This window comes from Sordaria macrospora, chromosome 1 (assembly GCF_033870435.1).
Source record: "Sordaria macrospora chromosome 1, complete sequence".
Lineage (NCBI taxonomy): Eukaryota > Fungi > Ascomycota > Sordariomycetes > Sordariales > Sordariaceae > Sordaria > Sordaria macrospora.
The window spans coordinates 8,529,070-8,552,969 of record NC_089371.1 but is presented as its reverse complement, the minus strand read 5'-3'; the positions used below and the strand labels follow the sequence as shown (position 1 = coordinate 8,552,969).

At 52.7% G+C, this 23,900-nt stretch overlaps 3 protein-coding genes across 3 annotated transcripts; all 3 read right to left on the bottom strand.

The window, feature by feature from the left end:
* Positions 1 to 343: 343 nt before the first annotated feature.
* On the bottom strand, positions 344 to 2,674 carry SMAC4_00599 (uncharacterized protein). The gene is made up of 3 exons (XM_003352003.2): positions 2,363 to 2,674; positions 1,161 to 2,005; positions 344 to 886 (listed from the first exon to the last, which is right to left on the bottom strand). Exons 1-3 carry the CDS (start codon positions 2,568 to 2,570, stop codon positions 743 to 745), a joined length of 1,197 nt encoding a protein of 398 aa, XP_003352051.1. The 5' UTR covers positions 2,571 to 2,674; the 3' UTR covers positions 344 to 742.
* A 4,366-nt stretch (positions 2,675 to 7,040) lies between these two features.
* On the bottom strand, positions 7,041 to 9,032 carry SMAC4_00598 (uncharacterized protein). The gene is made up of 2 exons (XM_066089454.1): positions 8,833 to 9,032; positions 7,041 to 8,773 (listed from the first exon to the last, which is right to left on the bottom strand). Exons 1-2 carry the CDS (start codon positions 8,965 to 8,967, stop codon positions 7,289 to 7,291), a joined length of 1,620 nt encoding a protein of 539 aa, XP_065945902.1. The 5' UTR covers positions 8,968 to 9,032; the 3' UTR covers positions 7,041 to 7,288.
* Positions 9,033 to 9,665: 633 nt separating this feature from the next.
* SMAC4_00597 (uncharacterized protein) lies at positions 9,666 to 14,008 on the bottom strand. Its single transcript, XM_066089453.1, has 5 exons — positions 11,275 to 14,008; positions 10,942 to 11,216; positions 10,769 to 10,875; positions 10,411 to 10,706; positions 9,666 to 10,313 (listed from the first exon to the last, which is right to left on the bottom strand). Exons 1-5 carry the CDS (start codon positions 12,998 to 13,000, stop codon positions 9,868 to 9,870), a joined length of 2,850 nt encoding a protein of 949 aa, XP_065945901.1. The 5' UTR covers positions 13,001 to 14,008; the 3' UTR covers positions 9,666 to 9,867.
* Positions 14,009 to 23,900: the final 9,892 nt, after the last annotated feature.

Genomic DNA, 23,900 nt, shown 5'->3' with positions numbered 1-23,900 from the left:
GGAGCCAAGAAGCCTGCGGACTTCTCTCTGATGCAAGACAAGATCTTGCAACAGCCGGGAGACCAATAGTTCACGCCAGGACAGTCCATGGTTTCGTCCGTCCTCCCCACCTCAATCCAGTTGGTCGTCTTAACATAAAGTCCAAAGATGAAGGGAGTGGTTGAAGTTTATGTCTATGTCCCGGAAGGAGTACATACTACTTATACTTAGCCAGTCAGCCAGTCTGTGTATCTGGAAGATGAGGATGGGAGAGAACACTCGATGGCTTAGTTGGAACAACCAACCAGCTTGAACTATCTACACCAGATATATCTGCCCCTAAGTGGCTTTGTCCACAGGCAGATAGACAACCAGTGCTCCTCTTGATTTACATATTAGTCGAATGGACCATATTCCCACGGTAATGGATAGATATTGTTCGGCGAATTTGACATCACATCACGTTACATATCAGCAATCCTGCAAATCCAATGTTACCAACAATCACGATACACAGAACAAAACAATGACCACGGTTATGCCGAAGAAAAAAGGGAAAAGAAGAAGAAATCGAAAAAAAAAAAGTTCATTATGCCTCCCCCCTGAAGAACCTTGAAGCTTGAAGGCTCCTTTCTTCCTCTCTCCCTATCAGACCTCATAACCCAGCTCTTTACTAACTGAACCGACATATCCAAGTTCCATCTTCCCAACTTCCCCCCCCCCCTTTCTTTCAGGCTTTAGGCCCCATGCCCCAGCACCCTACTTACCACTTCAGCACAGCCTTGATAGCCTTTCCTTTGTGTGAATCCTCCAAAGCCTGCTTGTAATCCTTGACATCGTAGAAAGTGACGAACTGATCCATGGGGAAGTTGCCCTTGGCGTGTTGCTCGATGAGGAAGGGGACGAACTGTTTTTGTCAGAAATCGTTGTCAGCAAATTTCTCAAGAGCCATCTTCTCAGCATCTCTCCATCTGCTCCACACCTCTCTTTCCTCTTTCCCCTTTCCCCGTTTTCCTTTCCATTGTCCAGTCAAGGCCAGTCCAGGCCTCACCCTTTCCCGTCCTCTTCATCCACCAGCACCACCACCACCGGCACCACCACCACCACCACCTTCGCCATCCCCATCTCCCGCTTCATTCACCACCATCTCCATCGCCACTCAAAAAAGAAAAAGAACTTACCTCCTTAGGACAACTATCCCCCTCACAACTCCCCACATACTCCTTCCCATACGTCAAATGCTCCATAACATCCACCGCCACGCTCTTCCCAAACCCCGGCGCCCCCACGGTGGCCGCCCGCCCTTTCGTTCCCAGCACATCAATCATCGTCTGAATAACCGCCACACTTCCCGTGCAATCAACAGCATAATCCACTCCCACTGGCGGGCAGATCCTCCTAATCTCTCCTTTCAAATCATCCACATTCCCCAAAACCCCATGCGTAGCACCCAACTTCTTTGCCAGTTCCAGACGAGATTCCTGCAAGTCAATAGCGATGATCGTCTTGGCTTTAGCAATGTGCGCGGCAGCCATGACGGCCGCCATGCCCACGGAGCCGACGCCGAAGATGGCGATGCTGCTACCGGGCTTCACGGACAAAGAGTTGAGAACGGCGCCGGCGCCGGTTTGCATGCCGCAGCCCATTGGGGCGAACAAAGCCAAATCCGTCCCCTTTGGGACCTTCACGCACGAACTTTTGTTGACCAAAGTGTGGCGGGCAAAGGAGGACTGGCCGAAGAATTGCGAAAAGATTGGTTTGCCGCCGTCTTTGGTTACGAACGTTGTCCTCGCGGGGTCTTCAGCGGGATCGACGCCGTTGAGTTGGGAGACGTCGACGGAACCGTCGGGAAGCGTCGGCAAAGGGCGGCATCCGGAAAAGTTGCGCACGTTGAAGGAGTGGCAGTAGGCTGGGTGGCCGGATTGGCAAGGGGGGCACGACTCGCAGTGGGAAAAGGAGAGGAGGACCGAGTCGCCTGGCGATACGTTGGTGACGGATGAGCCGACTGAGAGGACTTTGCCGGCGCCTTTTTAAGACAAGTGGGTTAGGTTAGCATTTTTGAGTGCATTCAGACAGTGGTCTGGTTGGGGACGATGAGGTTCGTGATAGTTGTTACACATGTTGTTATGGTGTTTTGGCGTTTTTTGCTTGGATGAAAATGAGGGGTAACCATCATGTCATCTCATGTCATCTCATGTCATGTCATGTCATGGAGAGGGCCTCGCGGTGAAGGAAAAAAAAAGGGAAATCTGGGGTTCAGCGGTTGGGGTAAACAAGGGGGGGTTCAAAGTTGTAGATGTAATGCTGATATTTCCTTTCTTTTTCTTCTTCTTCTTCTTCACGATGACAATGACGTAGAGAAAAAGAAAAGAAAACTGCGAACCTTCATGGCCCAATACCGCGCCAGGTCTGCATGGCAACAAGCCAATGGCGCACGAGAGATCGGTGTGGCAGATTCCGGTGGCCTCAATCTCGACAAGGACTTCTTCTGGTTGGATGTCGTTGAGCTGGACTTCTTGAAGCTCGAACTGGCCGTTGAGTTCGGGAATGACCAGGGCGGTGGTTGTGTGGGGTGTTGTTGTTGTTGCCATTGTTGCCGTGGTGTTTGCTGTGTTTGGGGTATCTGTCTGTGTGTTTGAAAGAGGTCCGCGTGTTGTTGTTGTTTATTGTTGTTGTTGTTTATTGTTGTTGTTGTGGGGAAAAAAAAGGGGACGAGTTTATATCGATAAACGTTTTTATCACAGTAGAAAGAAAGATCCGGGTATCTCAAATGCAAAAAAAGAAAAAAAAAGAAAAAAAACCAACAGAGAGGAAACAATTTCATGAACAGAGTAAATTCTACAAACCGCAGGGTTGCCTAACATACAGGAAAGATATTCTTCACTTTCCCGTGTTTACATGCCATGCGACAGAAAAAGGGGGTGAACGGTGAGGGGACGAACCCCAGGGTTCCGAACAATAGGGGTCGCGGGTCGCGGGGGAACGTGGTCATTATCGAGCAGAGCCAGTTGTTCAGAGACGGAAAGTTTGATCACGATGTCCAATAATTTTTTGGCGCTTTTGTTTGGCATGGCGTTCTATCCTTCCCAATCTGGCAACTATAACAGCAGCCTCAAAATAAGCCGGCGGCGGCGGAGTGAGGAATGCAAGATCCGGGACGGGATCCCCATATTCCCCAGTTGTCTCCCACCCCCATTCCCGACAGTTTGGTGATGGAAATGGTGCTGGAGATGGCTGGGATGGAGTTGGGGGCGAGCTGCGAAGAACCGATCAGTAAAGGAAAAGGGAAACCGAAATAATCGTTTCCCAGTTCCCAGTCTCCTCTAGCCGGTGCCCGCATGCAGTGCAAGCTTCCCCCTCTCTGCATCCGCGTCCGTTGTCTGGGGCACTCATTTTTGGAGAACATCCCCGGATTTTGGAGGTATCGGAGTGGTGGTGGGATATATGGCTCTGATTTCCTCTGCCGCGTTCAACCAGCAGATAAAGCAAGAAGGGCAGAGAATTTGTGCTCGTTTGTGACTTTCTGCCAGTGGGTTCTCCAATCCATCATGACCGGTTCTCCAAAGGGGTATCCTGGATTCAGTTGGAGGAGTCTTTGAAGGAGAAGAGGATCCGGATCCCCCAAGTCCAAAGAACACGGAGGTCCACCGACCAGCCCGGAGCCGGCTTGTCTCCATATTGTATTTGCGGGTCAAGGGGGGGCCAGACCCCCGCCGTTCCCCGTCGTCGTCCCCGTCCCTGGCAGCTGGGCGCCGTTCTTGACAGCCTCAGCTTTTTCTTGTTTCCACATTTTCAACCAATCTGCTGGGAAGGAAAGCGAAATGCAATGCTGTTCAATGGAGCAACGGCTGGCATCATGCAGCTGGACAATCCCTCTCCGTAGCCGAGAAACGGTCGTCTCCATCGCTGCGCATAGCATGTGAGCATGTGAGATTGCTAACCGAAGTTGTGAACTGCACCGTACGGTTAGTGGTCCAAAATAAAACTCCGCCGAGTATTTACACAGCACAAAGCTTGCCGGCTGTAATCAGCCTCGCCAACTCACCGGGAAGCTTCAGATAAACTCCTGACAGAGAGACATGTAAAGAAGCCGTTAAGCCGTGGTACATAGCTTCGTCGTTGCGCTGCATCGCCCAGCCGGCGGCGGCGAGCAGCGTCCGTGGTCGTCCATCCACCTGGCGCCGACCGAGGTTCGGAATGCAACCATAGTATCGGTCCGTTTTGGCACCCCGGGTGGGTGACGAAGGTAACATGCGGCAATCTTTTGTCCTTGTCTCTCGGCGGACTGTCGCCGAGTTCACCGACTATCAGATTTTTTTCGGATCCAGTCCGCTGGCAAGCGACTTTGGCCGCCGCCTTGGCTGTTGTAACAAGACGACGTCGGCGAAGATCATGATCATGCACCGCTTCCGCTTCCGCTTCCGCTCCCGCTGCTGCTGGCTGGCCGACTGGTTGCAGCATTGCGGACGTACTGTGCAGCGTGCACATTGCTTACTGACAATGCACGCACGATATTCCACCTCCTCCACACCTTTCTGGATCACTATCACCAAGTTTTTCGTTTGGTGTTGATCCTCACTTGAGTCATCAAAGACACCTAACCGGCACACATCCTTTTCGCTTTCGTATAAAAGAGATGGTGTTCCCATGACCTTTCATCCCCCCTCGTGCCCCTCGTGTCCCTCCTTTCCCTCGCTGAACCCCTATGTAGTGTAGCCCAGCGAGCCCAGCCACGTATGTCGTCCAAGTACATACGCCGTTCTCCCTCCAGCCTCCAGTCCCATGCTGAAACGCGTAACGACTGGTCCAGACCAAGGCCGACCAGCCAGCCAGTCAGCCGGTCATGTTGGTCCTGTGAAAGCTCAGGAAATACACTCGGTGAAATCGACTGGTCCGAGACTACAGAACCAGTGCGAGCCAGAGCAGACTGGTGGGTAAGCTTTTTCAATAAAAAGCCAAGAAAACACCAAGAATAAAAGATCGCCGCCGTCCGGATCCAGCTTTGGGAACGGATACGGGGCCGGGCGGACCTGCTTGACACGGCGGACGCAGCTTGGGATAGCTTCGCTTCGAGTGTGGAGAACGGCAGTTGACACCAGCAAGCCCGGTTCGCAAGTCGGAGTCCAAAAAAAAAACCAAAAAAAAAACAACCGTGGGGCTCATTCTCGCTTGGCTTCTCATCGGTAAGTATTGCTGTTTGGGCCTGGGTTCGTTGTTCGGTTGTTGTGGTGTGAACTTGCGCGGGTGTCAATGGCAATTGTCATAGACAAGATTGGAGGGATTTGGAGGTTGGAGAAAAGAAAGAGGGTCTGAACTCTGAAAAGGATGGTACATAAAATCGGAGTACTAGTGGGATATAATTGGTACGTACCTGATCCATTTTTGGAGCTGGAGTTTGGGGGGACCTTTTTAGGACCCATGTTACCCTTGTCCGGGTAACACCTAATGATCACCACCACCACCACCACCACCACCACCACCACCACCACCACGGTAACGACCATCATCATCATCATCATCATCATCATCACCAATTTGACAACCAAACAATGCAAAAGGGGATGGGGAGAGGAACAGGGGAGAAAAATAGCCAAGCGTCACACAGCAGTAGCCGACCAAGAAGAGCCAAGATCGAATAGCTTCACTTTCGACATCCCATCCCTTTACGTAGCGTCAGATGAGACATCAACTTTCCTTACCTTTTCCACCCTCTCCTCTCTTCCCCGATCCCTTGTCCTCCGGAGTCCTTCCAAGAAGCCCTTCCCACTCGCCCGCCGATCATCACGGTAAGGAATCCCGTGCCGTAGCTAGCTTGGTTGCTCCATCTCAAACCAAACAAGCTCCCCAAACCCAGCTTCCAGGCTTCATCCCAGACTCCCTCCCCCAGATGCGCCCGCTCGGCTCCCTGCCCAAACCGCGTGCTCGGCAGACCCAGAGGCTCCAGAGGCTCCAGAGGGCTCCAGAGCAGAGCCCCAGATCCGCAGTGTCGGTGCCCCGGACGCCCCCGGTTGTGTATTCATCCGCGGTCATTCGTGGGATGAAACTACAGACTACAGGAGTTCAATCTCCAGCTACCGAGATCGATCCAACTTGCCGAAGCTGAGCGCTGTTGACCTGTGCTCCGTCGCCGGTGCGTGGAGTTGGCGCGTTACACGTTTGCACCTGTTGTACGGAGCCGCGGCCAAGCGTGCGTGTTGTGTTTCTTGCATTGCATTGAGAGTTTCGGTCGGTATGTGGGCGGCACCCGGCGATGGACATCTAAACGATGGTTGGTGGTCAGCCGAACGTGAATCGGGGGAAGAAGGACTCGACATAATGCCCACCCGGCGGGGATCTTGGATTTTTGGAGAGGTTGATGATGTCTTGGCTGACTTCAACCCTTTCCCTTTTGAGTGTATTCATGACATTTGTGCAGAATCGTATGTACGCGGAACCGAAGCGATGCATATGATTGCAGAGTGCAGTGCAGTGCAGTGTGATGTAACTCAACCGCAGGTTATGCAGCTGAAAGGTGATATTGAATGTGCTGATTGCGGTGTATCAGTGACTTTTATTTTCGTGTTTCGTGTTGGAGTGCTGCAGGATCGAATGCATGATGGTATACAGTAAAATAATACTCCGAAAGAGGAAAAAATAGGACAAAAGGAATATTTCGCCATGCAGTCGAATATGATGTGTTGCTTCTTGTTGACGGCTTTCCCTTTTTGGATATCGTGCCAAGTGAGGCGAGTGGTGATAGGTGAAACATTGATTGGTATCATCACAGCAGAGACGAGATGCATTTGATCCTGTCGGACTAAAGGGAAACGAAATAGGTATGAAGCCAAGAACGATGAGGACTCGGTAACATACGAACAAATCAGGGAGTTGCAACGTAAGTATGTTGCTGCTTCTATGCAAAGTCCCAGATATTGTATTGTCTTGAACTTGTCGTCATGAATTAAAAAGAATCAAAAGAATGAAAAATTGCTGTCGAGCCTCTGACTTGAATAGCCCGGGAGGACTCCGTCGTAAAGCAATTTCATCACCAGAAAAAAGTTGCAAAAAAAAGTCATGATGTTCAAAAAGTCTTTGGTATCTCCATCTTATCATATCCTATTCGTACACTAAAACTACCATTTCCCACTCTCGCTTGCCCGCTTGCTAGCCAAAACAGTACGTGTGGTGGGTATCAGTTACATATATCATCATAACATCTCTCTTCTCTGGCTCAATCTCACGCTCATGGAAGCAAGTAGAAAGTAACATAAAACTGCCTTGCCCGGCAAATATAAACAAGAATCGAATCTAAAACCACTCCATCAAAAACTTAAGCCTTAACCTTAGGCACCCAGTTCATACCCTGCTTCCACTGCTTCGTCTCAGGGTCAAGACACTCCCTCTCGGCAGCAAACCACTCGTCCTCGATGATCTTCTTCCTCTTGTTGTCACGGGGCGTGATCGTAGCAGGGAACTCCTCAGGCATGCAGACGAATCCCTGGGTAAGCTTCTCCTGATCGGGGATAATTGGCTTTCCGTCCTCGCCGATCTTGGGCGCAATGTTGAAACCCCAGATCATGCGCGAGACGCCGAGGAAGAGCGAGCGCTCGGCGATGTGAATGCCGGGGCAGATGCGACGGCCGGCACCGAAGGTGAACTGGTCGCGCTTGGACGGGTCGGGGTTGGCGGCGGAATCGGCGAGCGAGAGCTTGTCGCCCATGTAGCGCTCGGGCTTGAACTTGCGCGGCTCGGGGGCGCGGACGGGGTCGTTGTTGATGGCCCAGGCGTTGTTGACGACGCCAGCGCTGGCGGGGATCAGGTAGCCGTTGTAGTAGTCGTCTTGCGTAACAGCGTGCGGAACGGCGCCCATGATGGTCGTGGGCATCCAGCGGAGAGATTCCTTGACGATGGCGCGGATGTACTGCAGGTTGGGCTCGTCGTCCATGGTGGGGAGGCGGTCGGAGCCGACGACGCGGTCGATTTCTTCCTGCGCCTTGCGCTGGACTTCGGGATACAAAAGCATGGCTTGGACGAAACCGTAGAGAGTGGACGAGGTGGTGTCGGAACCGGCTTCCAGAAGGGTGCCGGCGATGTAGGCGGCTTGATCGTCGGAGAATCCTTCCTTCTTTTGCACGGGCACGAGGTCCTCGCAGAAGCAGTGTGTGATGGTGCCCTTGAGCGTGTCCTCCTTGGCCTTGAGCCAGTGGCCCTTGTAGAGAGCGAGTTCCTTCTTGTGCAGCTCCTTGGCCTTCTGGCGGGAGGGGAGGAGGAAGTCGGGGAGGTAGCGGAGGATGGGGAAGAAGTCGATGAGGGCGGCCATGCCGGTCTGGTTGATCTCGGCGAACTCGGAGAAGCCGTCAAAGAGCTGCTGCATCTTCTCGTCGTTGTAGGTGGGTGTGCGCCAGCCGTAAACCATGGTGGTGGTCAGGGCGTTGGAATAGCGGCGGATGTTGTAGAGGAAATCGTCGGGCTTGGTGAGCATCTCGTAGAGCATCTGCTTGTTCTCGAGCATCTGGTAGGGGACGTAGGACTTGGCGGACGAGATGTTGAGGAGAGCGTGGGCGAGCTTGCGGCACATACGCCACTTTGGGGTGTAGCCCATCATGAGAATGCGCAGGTCACCGGAGCAGAGCGTCTGACCAATGTACATCTCCTGTCTGTGCGAGTACATGTTGCTCTTCTTGTCGAGAAGGTCCTTGACGGCCCTGTCACCAGAGAGAACGACCATGACCTTGGTTCCGAGAATGAGACTGTAGACGGGGCCATATTCGCGAGCCCACTTTTCAAACTGAAGATGAACATCTTTGGTTGGCATCTATCAAGTGCCAGTGGTCAGCTATATCACCTTAAAAAGGTCTTTGGGATTCGACTTACCAAGTGAAGGTTACCAAGGATGGGAATGGTAGGGGGACCAGGAGGATAGTTCTTGGGCCTCCGTCCTACCATGAGCAGGCGGATGATGAGGGCAATACCCACCACAATGGGCAGGTATGTTGTGATGACGGCCATATTTTGTTGTTCCAAAGCAAGAACCGGCAACGAGACTCGGTGGTTGTTTGGGTTGAGGGAAATTCCTTGGGGCAAAAAAGTTTTTACATTCAGGGCGGAAAGTTCGGGGGAATTAATAGGTCTTCAAGTCAGTTGTCAACACCAGCACTCGTGTCCAGAAGGTTAATGCACATCTCGTCAATCTCTCTCTGACCTTCTTGGAATTTGCTCCTCACACACTGCCTTCGTCATTGATGCTCTTTCACCGACCAACAAAGCTCTCCAAGTCCCCAAAGCGACTTGGCATCGGAGTACTAGTGGGATTTTTGGAGAAGGAGGGGGGAAGATGAACAAGGATGCATGTGTCGGCGGTATGGGATGGCCCGCTCCGAACAGGTTGGCGGACATGGAGGTGGGATCCAACCACGTGTAGCGGATCCGCAGCAGAATGTGGATGGTGTAGTGGGGCTGACGGAATAGCTTCAACTTTCAACTGCTCTCGGATGCAGACTTTGCGGACTCTGTTGTGGGCGGGTGGGAATCCGCAGAAGTCAGGACACCATCAAAGGACGGCCACGCTCACCATCTGGCCTTTTTACTACCCACACTCACCGTAGTACCGGGCACTGACATCAGCTTCCTCAGTTCCTGAGCCCAAAGTGGTCGGGCCACAATATCGATAAGGTAATTTGTCAGATCTTTCGGTGGCTACTGTAGCTCTGCCGGTGGACACTAACTCATGATCTTACTCCTCGGAAACTGAGTGGTGATTCCTTAAAGTGTCTGATAACGCTGTATCCCTTTGCCGTGCATGCCTGATAAACCCAAAAGTGCTGCGCCGTCCTAAATATCCAAAACCATCATCCTTCTTGTCGTTAACCCTTCCTTGCCTCCTAAATACTTCAACCCGTTACTCTTCTCTCATTCATTTTCGTCAATCTGAATCTTCTTAAAGTCGCTGATCAACTCGTTGACCTGCCGCATGCTGGTTTGGTCGTACTTGATAAGAATTGGGTCGGCCGACTTGCCTCTGCCGCTTGCTGACATATCGTCGGGGTAGCACTCCGGGGACGACCCCTTGCCCTGGTTCTCTCTAACGCCTCCCGATGTCTTGCGAGCGATACGGTCCGTGAGGAGATTGCCAAGGAGCCAGTACTCGGCCGAACACCGGATGAAACCGATCCTCTTCCACATATTCTCGGGTGTCAGATTCTCGCTGTCTGCCATGCAGTGAGGCGGCGTGGATGACCAGTTGTCGAACCATAACTCCCAAATCGTGATCCAGTTATCTAGGCCGTTGCGGATCGGTACTAGCTGGCCTTCTACTCCGAACAAGTTCTGGTGCTGGAAGATCATGTAATGGAAAACTGAGCGGAACCCACAGTCAGCATCGGTCAGGCCGATGTTCAGGGGTGGTTGGAACCCCAGAAAAGCGAGAAGCCAGAAAGGGCAAATGAAACTTACCGGAAACAACAACAAACAAATTGAGTGGCCCAAGCTGGGCCAATCTCTGCAACATATCTGCGTCAAGGGTGGTACCGATAACGTTTTCGAGCACGTCGCGGAGCAGAGTGTTGCAAATCGGACTCGACGAAGGCATCCACCGGTAGATCTCCTCCAGACATTTCTCTGCCGTCGGAGCTTGAAAGACCGCTTCGGGACTAGCCATGTGCATCCTCATCTCCTTGATCACCATACGGTGAGGGAGATTGTTGAAGATGACAAAGGCTGTGTCGAGAAGGAACACCCATAGGAAGGTACTGTGAGGCCCACTTGTCAGTTACCCGCTTCTTTGATTATTCCAGGGGCCGGGTGCGCTTACCGTATAAGTTCTTCCCGCACAACGTACTCGTGCCAGTCAAACTCGTGTTTGAGCTGCCTGCCATATTCGAGATGCTTCGCCATGGGAATTCCGATATCTCTCGCCACCTGCCGATGAAATACAAAGGTTAGTGTCACCCCATACCCGCAAACGTAATGTACAAGGCTACTCACAGATACCACAGTGCTGAAGCGATGGCGACGAATTCTCCTCTTGCTAGTGTCTGAACCTTCCCAATTCTGGTAAAGACAGACGATGTATGAAGCCTGCAAAGCTTGCAGCTTTCGTTTGCAATGCAGAGCCGAGGCAGGATTGGCATCATCGTCGGCCGGAGAACCAGGCTCAGTGTCACTGCAAAAGTCGTCATCGATAAAGACCATTTCCTCGACACAGTTGAACCACACTTTCGCGTCCTTGGTGTCTTGCTCATCCGGAGAGACGGAGGCGCCTAGTGAGTGTTAGTTTGGTGACTCCACGACGCGATGGCAGAAACGCAAGCTACTTGCCTATTAAAGCCATGGCGGCCAGCAGAACCGGCTTTGCGCTGGTAGGATCGAAGGAAGGGCGATGCATAAAGTTCACATTTGGATGCCAACATGACCAGTACAGTTCGATGAACTTGGCAAATCTCTGTGGCGAGAAGAACTGAAGACACTCCTGCTCTTTCTCGGGAGTCCAAGTCAGAGTACCCAAAGTACTGTTGGACGTTTTGTGTCTAATCACAGTCATTATCGAAACCACAATCTCTTGCAGCTTGATAATAATCGGATTGCTGAGCCAGGACGACCAGAGAGTCCATGGCATATAGCCGTAGTCATTCGACGTGGCCGAAGTAGAGACAGCTGAAGACGAAGCCGGCGAAAGAGGGGGCTGGCCCATGGGATTTTGCAGCTGCGGAACCATTGGGTGGAATTCAAGCTGTCCTTGGATCTGTTGCTGTTGCTGGAGGTGTTGCTGATGCTGATGCATCTGTTGTAACTGTTGGTGGTTCTTTTGTTGCTCGGCGTACGATGCATAGAAGGCATCTACGACCGCTCTCCTTTGGACATAAGTGCCGCATTCAAACGAGTTGACGAGACCAGTCCTGCTGGTGAAATCATACAGGAAGTGGAAAGAATAGCCACGATGAGTATCTGAAGAGGGGGTCGACCGGGACGTGGTGTGGCCTTCCGGAGTATCCACTGCATGCGTGCCCATGGGCAACTCGATCTCAAGCCAGTCGGGGATTTGAATGTCATGGTGCTCAAGCATTGGGAACTGGCCAGCAGGATCGTGGAGGAGGTTGTCGAGGTCGTCAAAATGGACCACGCCGGAGTGGTTGAAGTTGGCATGGTGAGGCTGGTGAGCTGGATGAGACTGGTGGGACTGCTGGAGAATCTGGGGAACCTGGACCTGGGGAATATGGGGTAGCTGGGGAACCGGAACCGGAGCAATTTGAGGAATCTGAGTCAGCGGCTGGGTAACCTGAACTTGGAGGATGTTGTGCGGCTGGCGCTGTTGCTGGTCATGTTGCTGCTGGTGCGGATGCTGCTGGTACGCTTGTTGTTGGTGTTGTTGCGGCTGGAGCTGCTGGAGCTGCGGCCGCTGTGAGGAGTGTTGCTGATGATGAAGCTGTTGCTGATGCTGGTGCTGTTGCTGGACAAAAATCGACTGATGATGTTGCTGCTGTTGCTGTTGCTGCTGTTGCTGTTGCTGCTGTTGCTGTTGCTGCTGTTGGTGGTGGAGCTGCTGAGGTTGTTGGTGAAGGGGCTCTTGATGCTGATACTGCTGACTCTGCTGCTGCTGCTGCTGCTGCTGTTGTTGTTGTTGTTGTTGTTGTTGTTGCTGCTGCTGCTGCTGAGTGTTCGGCACATTGGAAAAATTCTCGACCGAGTTGGCACCGCTGGTACTACCCGTGTCTCCGTCTTGGCCCGTCGATGAACCAACGCTCGAGTACAAGCACTGGACTGCGCGTTTTGCGCAATTTTGGCAGGGCTGGGCCGAGTTGCAAGCCTTTTTCTGGCGGACGCATCTATCACACGCCCTTCGGCGACCAGACGAGCCGTGGGGCAAGCCGTCGCATGTTTGAATATGACGCTTCAAGACGTCGGTCCGTTGAAAGGAGGCGCTGCAAAGAATGCAGCGGTGTGGGCGTTCCGAGGTGTGTGAAGCGCGGTGTCTTTGCAAATGCTCCCGACGCTTGTACGTCTTGAAGCAGACGGGGCAGCGATGGACAGCCGCGACCTCACTCATGTTGGCGGTTGTTTCTTCAGGTTGATGGTGGCACTCGTTGTTGCCTTCGGGTCATCTGGCTGAGCTGTAGTCATGCCCACTTTGGTGTTGATGTCGTCGGGTAGTTGAGGTCCAAATCTGTCCACACGCAGCCGGTTGCCTGGACGATTCTGGCGGTGGCCGCCGAGAGCCAGATTCGTCGGTTCTTTTGTTTTGGTAGGGTAAGCTGGACGGGCAGCTGCTGGCAAAGTGCGGGGTGTGGAGTTTGGCCGGGCGGGAGTTGGGTCTTTACCCTTTTCTGACCAGGTTGGGTCCAGTTGAGGTCGGGCTTGGGACTGGCTCGAGTCTTTTGGGATCCAGGTCAGGTCCCTGAGAAGGGAAAATCGAGACCAGGGAAATCTTGGGAAGGAGGAGACTGGCGAGAAGTCCAGGACTGGGTTCTCGGGTCGTTTAGGACGGCCGGGTTGGTGGATCTAAAGGGGGGCTTTATTGGAGCTTCAGGAGGCGGAACGGGGGGGGTACAAAGTGACAGAGGTCCCATCTGGTTTCCATGATAGGCCGAGATGCTACTTGTTTGGGCTAGACAGGAGGCAGCGAGATGAACGAGAGCCTATCGAAGGATCCAGAGGACGTTTTGGACCCTTCTTGTCGTTGCAATTCAGCAGCCGTTCTCCATCTTTGAAGAGGTCTAGCGACTCTTAGCAGCTCCTAGCAGCTCCTAGCAGCTCTCTAGTAGCCCAGGCCAGCGTACTTGGCGGGCAGGCCATATGCGAGCCATGTCATCCGCCCGGCTCCCCGACCCTTCCACTTGGTAGTTAAGCGTCCATATTGCTTGTCGGAGGCATGGCCAATCCCTCTAGTGTAGTTACTCAACATGCTTCTGGTAATCGACATCGATCGACCAGATGACGGGTAGGTATGCTTGACTAGCCACCAGGCGGGAATGAGGATCGCGTGGGCGTGTGATATGTGACATGTCTCAAAGGAAGAAAGACGAAAGAAAAAGATGCAGAACGGACGAAAGGGAATTTGCTTGATGAAAATTAGGACAAATGGCTTACCTATGGTAGACGGTAGACACAGTTCTAGAAGGATGGCATTTTGAATAGGTGCCTGTGTTGAGTGTCACCAATTACCATCGCTTCTCGGCAACACCCAAGTCACGCTACTGGCCCGGCGGAGTGGAAATGGTCGTGACAGTGAGGTAATAGGCCAGAAAGTGCCAGGTATGTAGGCCTAGTCAGGTAGCGTGGTAGCTCACACACGAGATGGATGTAGTGTATGTAATCAGGTTGGTGTAGCAGTGTAGCTTTCATCCGCCGACGTTGACAACGTTGCTTTGTGGCTTGTCTTGGCCGCTCCTGTTGTGCAGCATGAAAACTCTGATGTGCGTCGGCAGCGACTGTCGCGAGGGCGAAGAGGAATCCAACAGAGAGGTATTGTCCGACAACTGGCAGATGCAATACGTAAAAGAAAAAGCCGCGAATTGCGACGGTGACGCCGACGGTGAGGCTGGTGTATGCGATGGAGGATGGATTAGGTTGCTAAGGTTGCCAGCCAAGGTATACACAGTGTTTGTTGAAGAACTGCTGAAGAAGTGTGGTGAAAAGTTCGCCGCGAAGGATTCAATGAAATGGAGAAGCGCTAAGGGATTGGATTGCGATGAAGGAGAGACCTACCGGTATCCAGCAATGACCAGCCAGCAGAGGTCCAGTGCTCCATTCATCATTCATCTCAATGCCCCGCCCACTGGTCTCCACTGACGTGCTATCCCTTGTCCAAAGTGGGGTTCAGGTATTGCGACGGCGGGGGACCAGAATCTACCGCACCGCACTCACTCCTCCGTCTCGTTTCGTCCCTGCATCGTCGTCTGCGCCTTCCTATCCCATCTCCAACTGCAGCAGTCAAACCGTGAGAAGCGACGATAGATGCGACACCAAATGCGACACCAAATGCGACACCAACCGAACCCCAAGACAGAGGGCAGCGACTGTGAGCCTATTACCGCAGGAAGCTGCAAAACACCGGAATCCTTTCCGGTGGATGCTGACGGGAGGTCATTGTAATTCATTACCTTGCAACCCTCTTTTGCCCGTTTCCCACCTCCCGTCGCTGTCGGCCCGTTAAATATACCATACACTACAGTGTCGGCCCGGCCACAGGGCATCCGCCACTATTCCCGACGTATCGTCCCCGTCATCGGGCCACCACTGTACGGATACACTACAGCAGCGGAAGGCGCCAGCATCATCCCGCCCGCCGTCGCATCCACCAACGCCTTGAGGTTTGGGCTTGACTGTGTGAACCATCACCAGGCGGACCAGGGTCAATCTCAGACACCCGTTACATCCTTCAGCTTTCAGGGCGATAGATACATGCAGCCTTCAAGGCCCGGCGACACCTTCAACCAACAACATCGACCACCGCCTATGGCCAGGCACACGACACGGTCACAGTACTCCATCCGAAGGATTCAAGATAACGCCTCATCTTCCGTTAGTATAATGGGCCCGCGAGGCCTCAATCACACTTGGAACCCTCGCGCTCCGAGCAAGCGTGATCGAAATATCCCGGATTATTGAAACAGGTTTTGCTTCTTTTCATCGACAAGGCAGCTCCCGCAGTCTCCCCCGTGGCTTCCACGCTGCAATCAGGATGCTGTTGTGTCAGATTTACATCGCCTCATCGGAGATTTGGATGCCGGACTTATCTCGATGTCCGTCTCGGTCGACCATTCAGAGCTCCGTGCTTTCTCACCGCAAGTACTCCCGTGCTCCATCGCGCCTCGACGTCAGGGCGTCCAAGGCAACAGATCTGATATGTACTGGAAAAAGCAACGAACATGGCGCATGAAAAGGGGGTCCAAGGTCATTTGAGGTCCCCGGAAGAAACCCAATTGTGAAGGACGGAAGTGATGGGAGTGTGTCACGTGTAATTCTTCGAATCCTTTGAGGGAAAAGAAAGAAGGAAAAAAACCCGGAGATGACGTCGGGTGGCAGATGTGTGGTTGCGTTGGATGACTGGACTGCTTTGAGCCATATCGAATTCGACCACCACAAGAGCAGGTCTGGTCTATTTGATTCGTTCACGACCGCAGAACGTTTCTTGGTGTCTTAACCTAGGGCAAGCTGTCTTCTCGGTTACAGCCATGTTTTGCCTCTATGAGCCGATGTCAGCTTCACAGGGAACACAAGCTTCCCGTCTCACTCGATACCCGACTGAAACATCGATGCTGGACATTGCTTGCTGCAACAGTGTGATGCGGCATTGGTGTCGATCATTTGCTGCGTGTCGACGAACAAGGGTTCACGGCTAGACGGCTGTCTGTGCACCCACATGTGCCACGTCTAAATGCTCCGCGGACCGTTTCGAAAGGCTCACGGGTGCACGAACCAGTCTGGGGTTTGGACATCGGCACGCGAGCACCACGACGGCCTCTCTTACAAACAGCGTTTAGATGGACAAGACGCTGGTGATTCCGCAGAGCACTAGAAAGCTTGCATTCCCCCCAATACATATGCCGCATACCGCGCAACTCCGGAGTCCGAAATATTCAGGACGGTTGACACAAAACGGGCAGTGCTTTGAGTTGATTTTTCGCAATGTTTTGTCCATATCGAAACGACAAACACCATACACTACATCAGATCGCCTGGACGGATTGCTCAAACGAAAAGGCCAGTGTCTACGTTATGGGACAGCAGAAACATCCAAGAGCTTTCCTGCCTGTTGGCAGAAACTGCTTCTTTGTGTTCAATTCGAACAGTAAAGCGACGGGACATTGCTCATTGTCACTACTATAAGATGACCGGCCATACATTAGAACTTACACCTCTGGCTCAGAGGAAACTGCTCGGTCGGACCACGATATCATTACTAATAGTTCGTTGACCTGAATGGGATATCGAAGTGCCTCACTGAAGGCAACATGGATCGACCGCCCAATAAACAAGGCCGCCAAAACCATGGAAGTAACGGTAACCCGATGATCTTCAGCTGAAAACGCACTATTTGCCAGACTAATGATTCAAAGTCCCTATACAGCATGTCCCTGAAAATCAACCATCGATAGTCAATCCCGACATGACGGCACGCTCATACCCGACACCTAACGATATCCACGAAACGGGGATCGTTCGGGATCGCCAGTTAGGAGAGTGCGTCAACGCAACTTTCACTTCTAGTCAGGACAACCTCAACGTTGCGAGCACGAGCAATACCACACCCACCGACCCTAGAGCCACGAATCCCACCTCAGGTCAGGCCATTCCAGCGACAGGGCCACTTAAACAACAATGTTGCTCCAGATATCATCCCAACTCCGGGCCCCATCCACGTCGAAGAGGCAGAAGCCTAGGCGATGTCGGTCACCAAGTATCTCACCACCAATATCACGCGCAAGGTCCTAGCCGTATCCCCTCCCAGGCTTCGACAACCTCTCACTCATCATCTTTCCAAGCCCGACCTTCAGAGTTTTCACAGAGCTCGAACCATCATATTTCCCATGTCTCTTCCCCCTCTTATTCTCATCCCTCCACAGCCCCGTATCAACCTCAATATCAAGTTCCAAGCCATATCCTTCCAGGACATACACAACCTCTGGCACTCACCGGATACCCCAGCTCTCATGAGCCCCATGGACACCAAACGACCAGAAGCCTAAGCGACGTTCCCTACCAACTGTCTCATTGGCCAAAGTACAGCCCTGGGCAAGGACCAAACTACATTCCTTTACAATTTTCGCAATACCCGACCCACGATATCCCCCAAATCCCCACCCATACTCATACTCATTCTCATTCTAGCCCGTACACAACTCCTACCGCAAACCCACACTTCATGGACACGCTCTCTCATTCTAGCCCGTACACAACTCCTACCGCAAACCCACACTTCATGGACACGCTCTTCCGAATAGCCACCTCAAACTTCCAATCCACCAAAACCACTCGAGGAACACGTCCAGCCTGTCACCCCAGTTCGGTAACTATACAACCCTCCTTCCTCTCCTCTGCATATCCCGTACCCTCCAACCCTCTGTACTCTCATCCTTTGCCTTTCTCCAACCCTTTAGCATTCCGGCCCTTGCCCTTCTCCCACCTCTCATTGTCCAACCCTTCTTTCTCTCATCCCTTACCCTCCAACTCTTTACCCTTTCACCCAGCATCTTCCAACCCTTTACCCACCACTACTTTATACCCATCCCTCCCCTTACGGCCCAACCCATTGTCATCCTCCACCAACCCTCCAGCCCCCCACCACTTACCCCCACCGTCCAACCCCACATCCTTCGCTTCCCGCCCCGCGCCATCCTACTCTCTCCCTTCCGTCCCCTTACCCTCCAACCCTCTCCCCTCCACGCACCCACCCCCCCCTCCCCGACTTCCTCCAAAGTAACCTATCCCAATGCACCCCTATCTCGTACCTCCCCTCAGCGGCGACCACGAGCCCGGCAATGATGAGGATGAGTCCCCTAATCCAGACCTCGAAAGGCCTTCCATCATGACCAGGTTCGGACCGGTGGTCTGTAAACCTGTGCCGGACTGTTTGATGGGTAGTATGGAGAGGACGGGGAGCGGGAGGGTTTTTTGGAGGAGGTTAGATGAGGGAGGGGAGAAGAAGAAAAAGAAGAGGAGGAGAGGGAAAAGGAGGGGGAATAGGGGTGTGAGTAGGGTAGGGAAAGAGAAAGGACAGGGACGAGGAAAAGGAACAGGTGAGGAGAATGAAAAAGATAACGAGAATGAGGAGGGGCTGGGGCAAGGGCAGGGGGAGGGGCAGGGGCTCGAAAAGGGGCAAGAGAAGGAAGGGATGAGTCTCAAGAGAGTATTGACGAGCACTTCGCTGAGTTCGATGAGTTCGATGGCCAGCTCTACGTTGTCGGTTGCATCGTCTGTTGCGTCGTCGCATAGTTCCCGAGGAGGGCTGAATCCCAGGGCTCCTTCCTATGCTTTTGTTAGCAGCAGTGGCGGCAGTTTTCAGGGTTCTCGACGGGGGCAGGGGCAGAGAAACGTTGATACCTCTATGAACAGGTCTAGTACCAGTATTAGCCCGGTGCATCTAACAGGTAGTTACTCTCAATTTTCTTCAATTCATATTCCTCTTTATTCCTCTTCTCAGCGTGATCAAGCTGATGAACCTTCTACTTCCCATTTCCATGCTCATCCTGATCCCCAACCATCGCATCAACAGCAACAGCAATCGCAGGTAGTAGAATTTACATTTCTCATAACCGAGATAATCCCCGGCTATCATCCTCCAGCATCGGTATCCTCCACACAAGAAGCGACCTTTTCCTTTCCCTCTTCGTCCTCTTGCTCTCCCAGGCCATCCACTTCAGCCGAGGTTCCCGCTCCCGCTCCGGCTCCCGCTTCTGCTTCCTCAACTACCACCGACCCACCGCCAGAAACCCTCCAAATCTTTGACTTCACCTTCGCCCTCTCCGCCATGACTTCTTACCTCAAAGCCCTCTCCCTGCTCGGCAACAACAACAACACCTCACTCACCGATCCGGGTTTGAGTCCCTTACAGCCCTCTGATAGCCGGCGTCATCATTCTGCGGGATGACGAGGCCAAAATGAATCTGTCGGTAAAGTGTTTGGGGCTTTTTGTTGATGAGCTGGGGAGGCCTGTGGACTCCTCGGTGTCGAGACAGGGGTAGGTTCAGAAGGGTCGGAAGGGTCGGAAGGGTCGGATACGGTTAGGGCGGGTGAAGGAGAGCGTATAATACAGAAGCCAAAAGAGAGCGGGGTGTCGGCGGCTTCGGGGTGTGCTGTTCGTTGGTGGGCAAAGGAGATCAGAGTGGTGGGAGTGTGAAAGAGGAGATGAAGGGAAAGGGAAAAGAAAGGGAGAAGGGAAAGAAAAAAGGCGTAAGGATAGCCAGGCGGGAATCCTCCCGGTGAAGGGGACTAATGACTGGACTCTTCGAATAACACGCCGACAATAAGAAGAAGAAGAAACGAATGGCCAGTATTCAGACCCGTCCTGGTCGATCGATGATGGCTTTCTGCTGGGATATGTGCCGCTTGTTTACTGGCAAAACGATTGGGAACTCGTGATGAGGGATCAAAGCGCGGGGAATAAGGACGGTGTTGTATAAGTCGAGGGCACCCACGGGTCAGGGGTAAGTACAGGAAGAATATGTTATAAGAGGAGGAGGAGGAGGAACAAGAGGAGAAGAGGGAATGGGAGGGGGGATGATAATAGCCTCTCAAGCGGGGGGCGGAGAGGAGAGCAACCTGTGTGTTACGATCCAATAAGAGGCCACTTATGTAAGCAGAACAAGGGGGATAGATTAGACCAATCAGAGCCGCGCCGGGCGCCGTAACCTACGGCGCCCCGGCTCACGGCGCAGGTGGCCGAGTGGCCGGGGATAGCTTCACCCGGCTCAACGGCGCTCATTGAAGGACTAGTATATAAAGAAGGCCTCCCCAGGCCTTCTGATATCCGGGTTCTTTAGCAAGCAATAAATATCACAATCTACCAGTACCTTTCGGCTACTACTCCGTTACTCTATTGTTCTATCCCAGCGATGATACTCCTGTGCTTGTAACGGTTCGTCACACTGTGCAGGAATCGACAGAAATTGAGGCCATTGGTATTTATGAATGGCAGGAGAAAATGGGGAACCCGGAGTGGTGATGAGAGCTGAGAGTTCAGACATGAGGAGGGACACCTTGCTCTTTGACATGTCTTTTATTAGAGCGCGGATAGATGATCGAGACCAGGAAACATATGTAGTAGAGAGACGTAACGAAAACATGATGACCTGTATGACATGAACTTGGCAGGCAAGTCAAATATCATTTCTGGGCGCGTTGACCAGACTACTGCCAGGGATTGAAGCGGGGAAGAAAAAAAATGGAATTTGCATTTTGACGTGATGATGTGTGAGGAGAAAAGAGATTGAGGGCTTGAGAGAAATCCTCGTTACGTACTGCGGTCCAGATCCTTCCACCAGCCTGCGTAGGAGTAAGGAAGCTAGGGGTGTACTACCGTACTGTTGTCTCTCCGTCCTGTCACCTCCAGAGGCACCTGCTAGAAGTAGAATTGTGCCTGCCTTTCGTGCTTACCACCCACCCCACTTCCCCGTATGAGAGTGGTACTGAGAGCCTCGTTGCGACGGGGTGTGCGCGGTTGAGCTCGGACCGGAACGGCAGAGACGCAGCTGAGGGAAAGTGAAGGTGAGATAACGACGAGGCTGTGTCACACAAGTGCCCCAGAACACTCAATCGCCGAGGTTCGTAGATGCGTCTTAAATTTGCCTGTCCATTACTTCCTACGACGTTTTCCCTCCCCACCCTTCGATTACGTTTGGCATAGACTTTTCCCTTACGCACCCTTTCTCCCCAGCGATTAAGCATCGCTGTTCCTCCACAATCTCAGGCCTTCTACCAGGTTGGTTAAGGCTGGTATTACTCATTGACTTCCAACTTGGTTGATACAACCCCTTTCCACCATGGCGTCAACATTGGCTGGGGTGGCAGTTTCCACCCAGTTACTCCCTCCAATGCAGTTGCCGAATCAACCTCTATCAGCTTCTCTGTCGCTCAATGACCAAAGCAACTTTATGGGTGACGCTGTATCCCCGCGCAATTTAGCAATACACAATGGCACGACCACCCAAGCCTCACCAGAACAGTCAGGAACTCCTGATCAGCGCCAAACAAGCACAGCCGACTCGGAAACAAGAGTTGAGACATCAAACAGGGTCAGCTCATCATCTTGACAAAAGGAAAACGTCGTTAATCATTAAGCGTTGGGTATCGTTCCGTCCTTGTAGTGATCGCCCCGGCACAAAGCTCCCCTCCACCCGCTCCACTCCGAAGATTCCTACAAGCAGTGCTTCCGGGTACAAGTCACCCACTCCCGTCCACCGCTTCCACCAAGACCCCCGCCATCCTCTTCAGCAACTCCTTTGCTACGTCCTCAAACATTTCCTCCTTCACATCCCGGATGATCTTTTCTCTTACCTCGGCCCTGAAGGGCTGTTGGCTTCTACCTCTCTATCGACCTCTCGACCTCTCCCCACGAAACTCGAATCCTCGATCTCGCCCCCCACCCCGGCAAGTTTGACCACCCCCCCCCCCCCCCCCCCCCCCCCCCCCCCCCCCCCCCCCCATCAGTACTACTACTCTCCATCAGATCTCATCCATTGCTTCACCAGATGAACCATACGATGCTCTCAGTTACTGCTGGAAGAAGGGTGTAGACACCGCCGAAGAGCCTGGTTATGACGGCCCGGTTGTACACTGGATCTACAACGGAGATAACGAAGGAAAGATGGACAAGAATGAGAGGCGCGAGCTATCCTTTCGCGGACTTGTGGACGAGGACAATGGAATGCATGAGCGCTACATAGGCAGTGGTGGAGCTTTGCGGTTTGCCGGACGGCCCCATTGTTTGCAACGGCGTCTTGATGACAAGCGGCGGGGAGCTGCACCGAGCGCTGCGGCGTTTTGGGAATGAAGAGAAGGAGTTGAGGATCTGGGTTGATCCGCTCTGCAGCAACCAAGAAGAAGGTTACAGAGGTGGCCACGAAAGCGATCTTCTGGTGGTCCTGTGACCAGGTCGGGAGCAAGGGTTTGAGGATAGTCTTGTACCCTTCCGTTCCTCTGGCGGTGCGCCGTGAGATTCCCCCGAACGCCCAGTCGACAACGAGGCTATTGATAGATGGCGTGAGGGGGTACTGGGGGAGGTTGGGACGTTAGGGGTAGTTGGTAGGGGTTCGGAAACCGTTGATCCGGTTAATGCTCACACAAGAAAGAAAGAGGAACAAGGCAAGATTCCGGAATAGCTCAATCATTGTCAAGCCCAGTGAGACTCGAGTCCCTGAGACGGATGAGTGGATATTAAATCTGGGGGGATAAGGTGAGGTACTTGCAGCAGCCCTGCTTATGAAATGGTGTGCAACGGGTCAACACATTGTCCCTGTTCTTGATTGCATCGTGGGAGTGTGCGGTGATAAAGCGGAAGTGAGGTGGTGCGGCTGTTGGACACTCGCAAAGAAAGGGATGAGAGACAAAGCAACCGTGGGCAAAGAGCTACACAAAGGGCTTCCGCGGCTCATCAGGATTATTCGGTAAATTTCTGGAGAAGCATGGCCGTTGGTGAGTCTGGATTTCTTGACGAGTTGTCCGACTGATGAACAGGACTGGAGCGCCCGTGTTTGTGGAGGAGTAGGAACAATCGAAAAAGGCCCCGACATGCCTAGGGTATTTTCCCATCGTTTCCTATTCCATCGATTGCTTCTTCCAAAACTCATCAACCTTTTCCCGTTGTCCGCGTATTCATGCATTCGGAGGCAGGAAAGAGCGACAGATCCTTTTCCCGACGCATCATAAACCCTTTTACCCGTGGACTGATGGTCTCTTCACAACTCACATACTGAGCGATCAGTTTATACCTAAGGTAGGTACAAATCCTTGGACCTCTTGAGGTTGACCGTGAGAAAATTGTCCCAAGCAACAGGGCATCGGGGTAATGTCCTGGGTGGACTTTTAGTGAGCAAGAGCCAGCGGTTAGCAGTGGATTCCAGGCCACCTCACTGCCCTGGCCGGGTGTTTTTCTTCTGTGGCTTGCATCCCGTCAATGGAAACTTGGTGAAAACTCTTGTTCCCGTCAGTTCTCCCACATCGACGGGAGTCCATAGCCATACGTACCAAACGCCACCGTCATTCTGCCAAATTCTTGCATAATGCTAGTCTCCGAACTTTGCTGCCAACCGAGATTTCCAAGGACGAGAGACGCGAATCCCCGACTGGTGCGCATGATACTGAAGCCCGTGCGCTGTGAGCACATTGCAACTCTGTGACGGCGACGGGAACGACATGCTCATTAGGTGCGTTGGGTCGCGATCCACGCATTATTTGGACGACAATGTGGAAGACAAACGCCGAAACTCCACGGATAACGTGATAGCCGA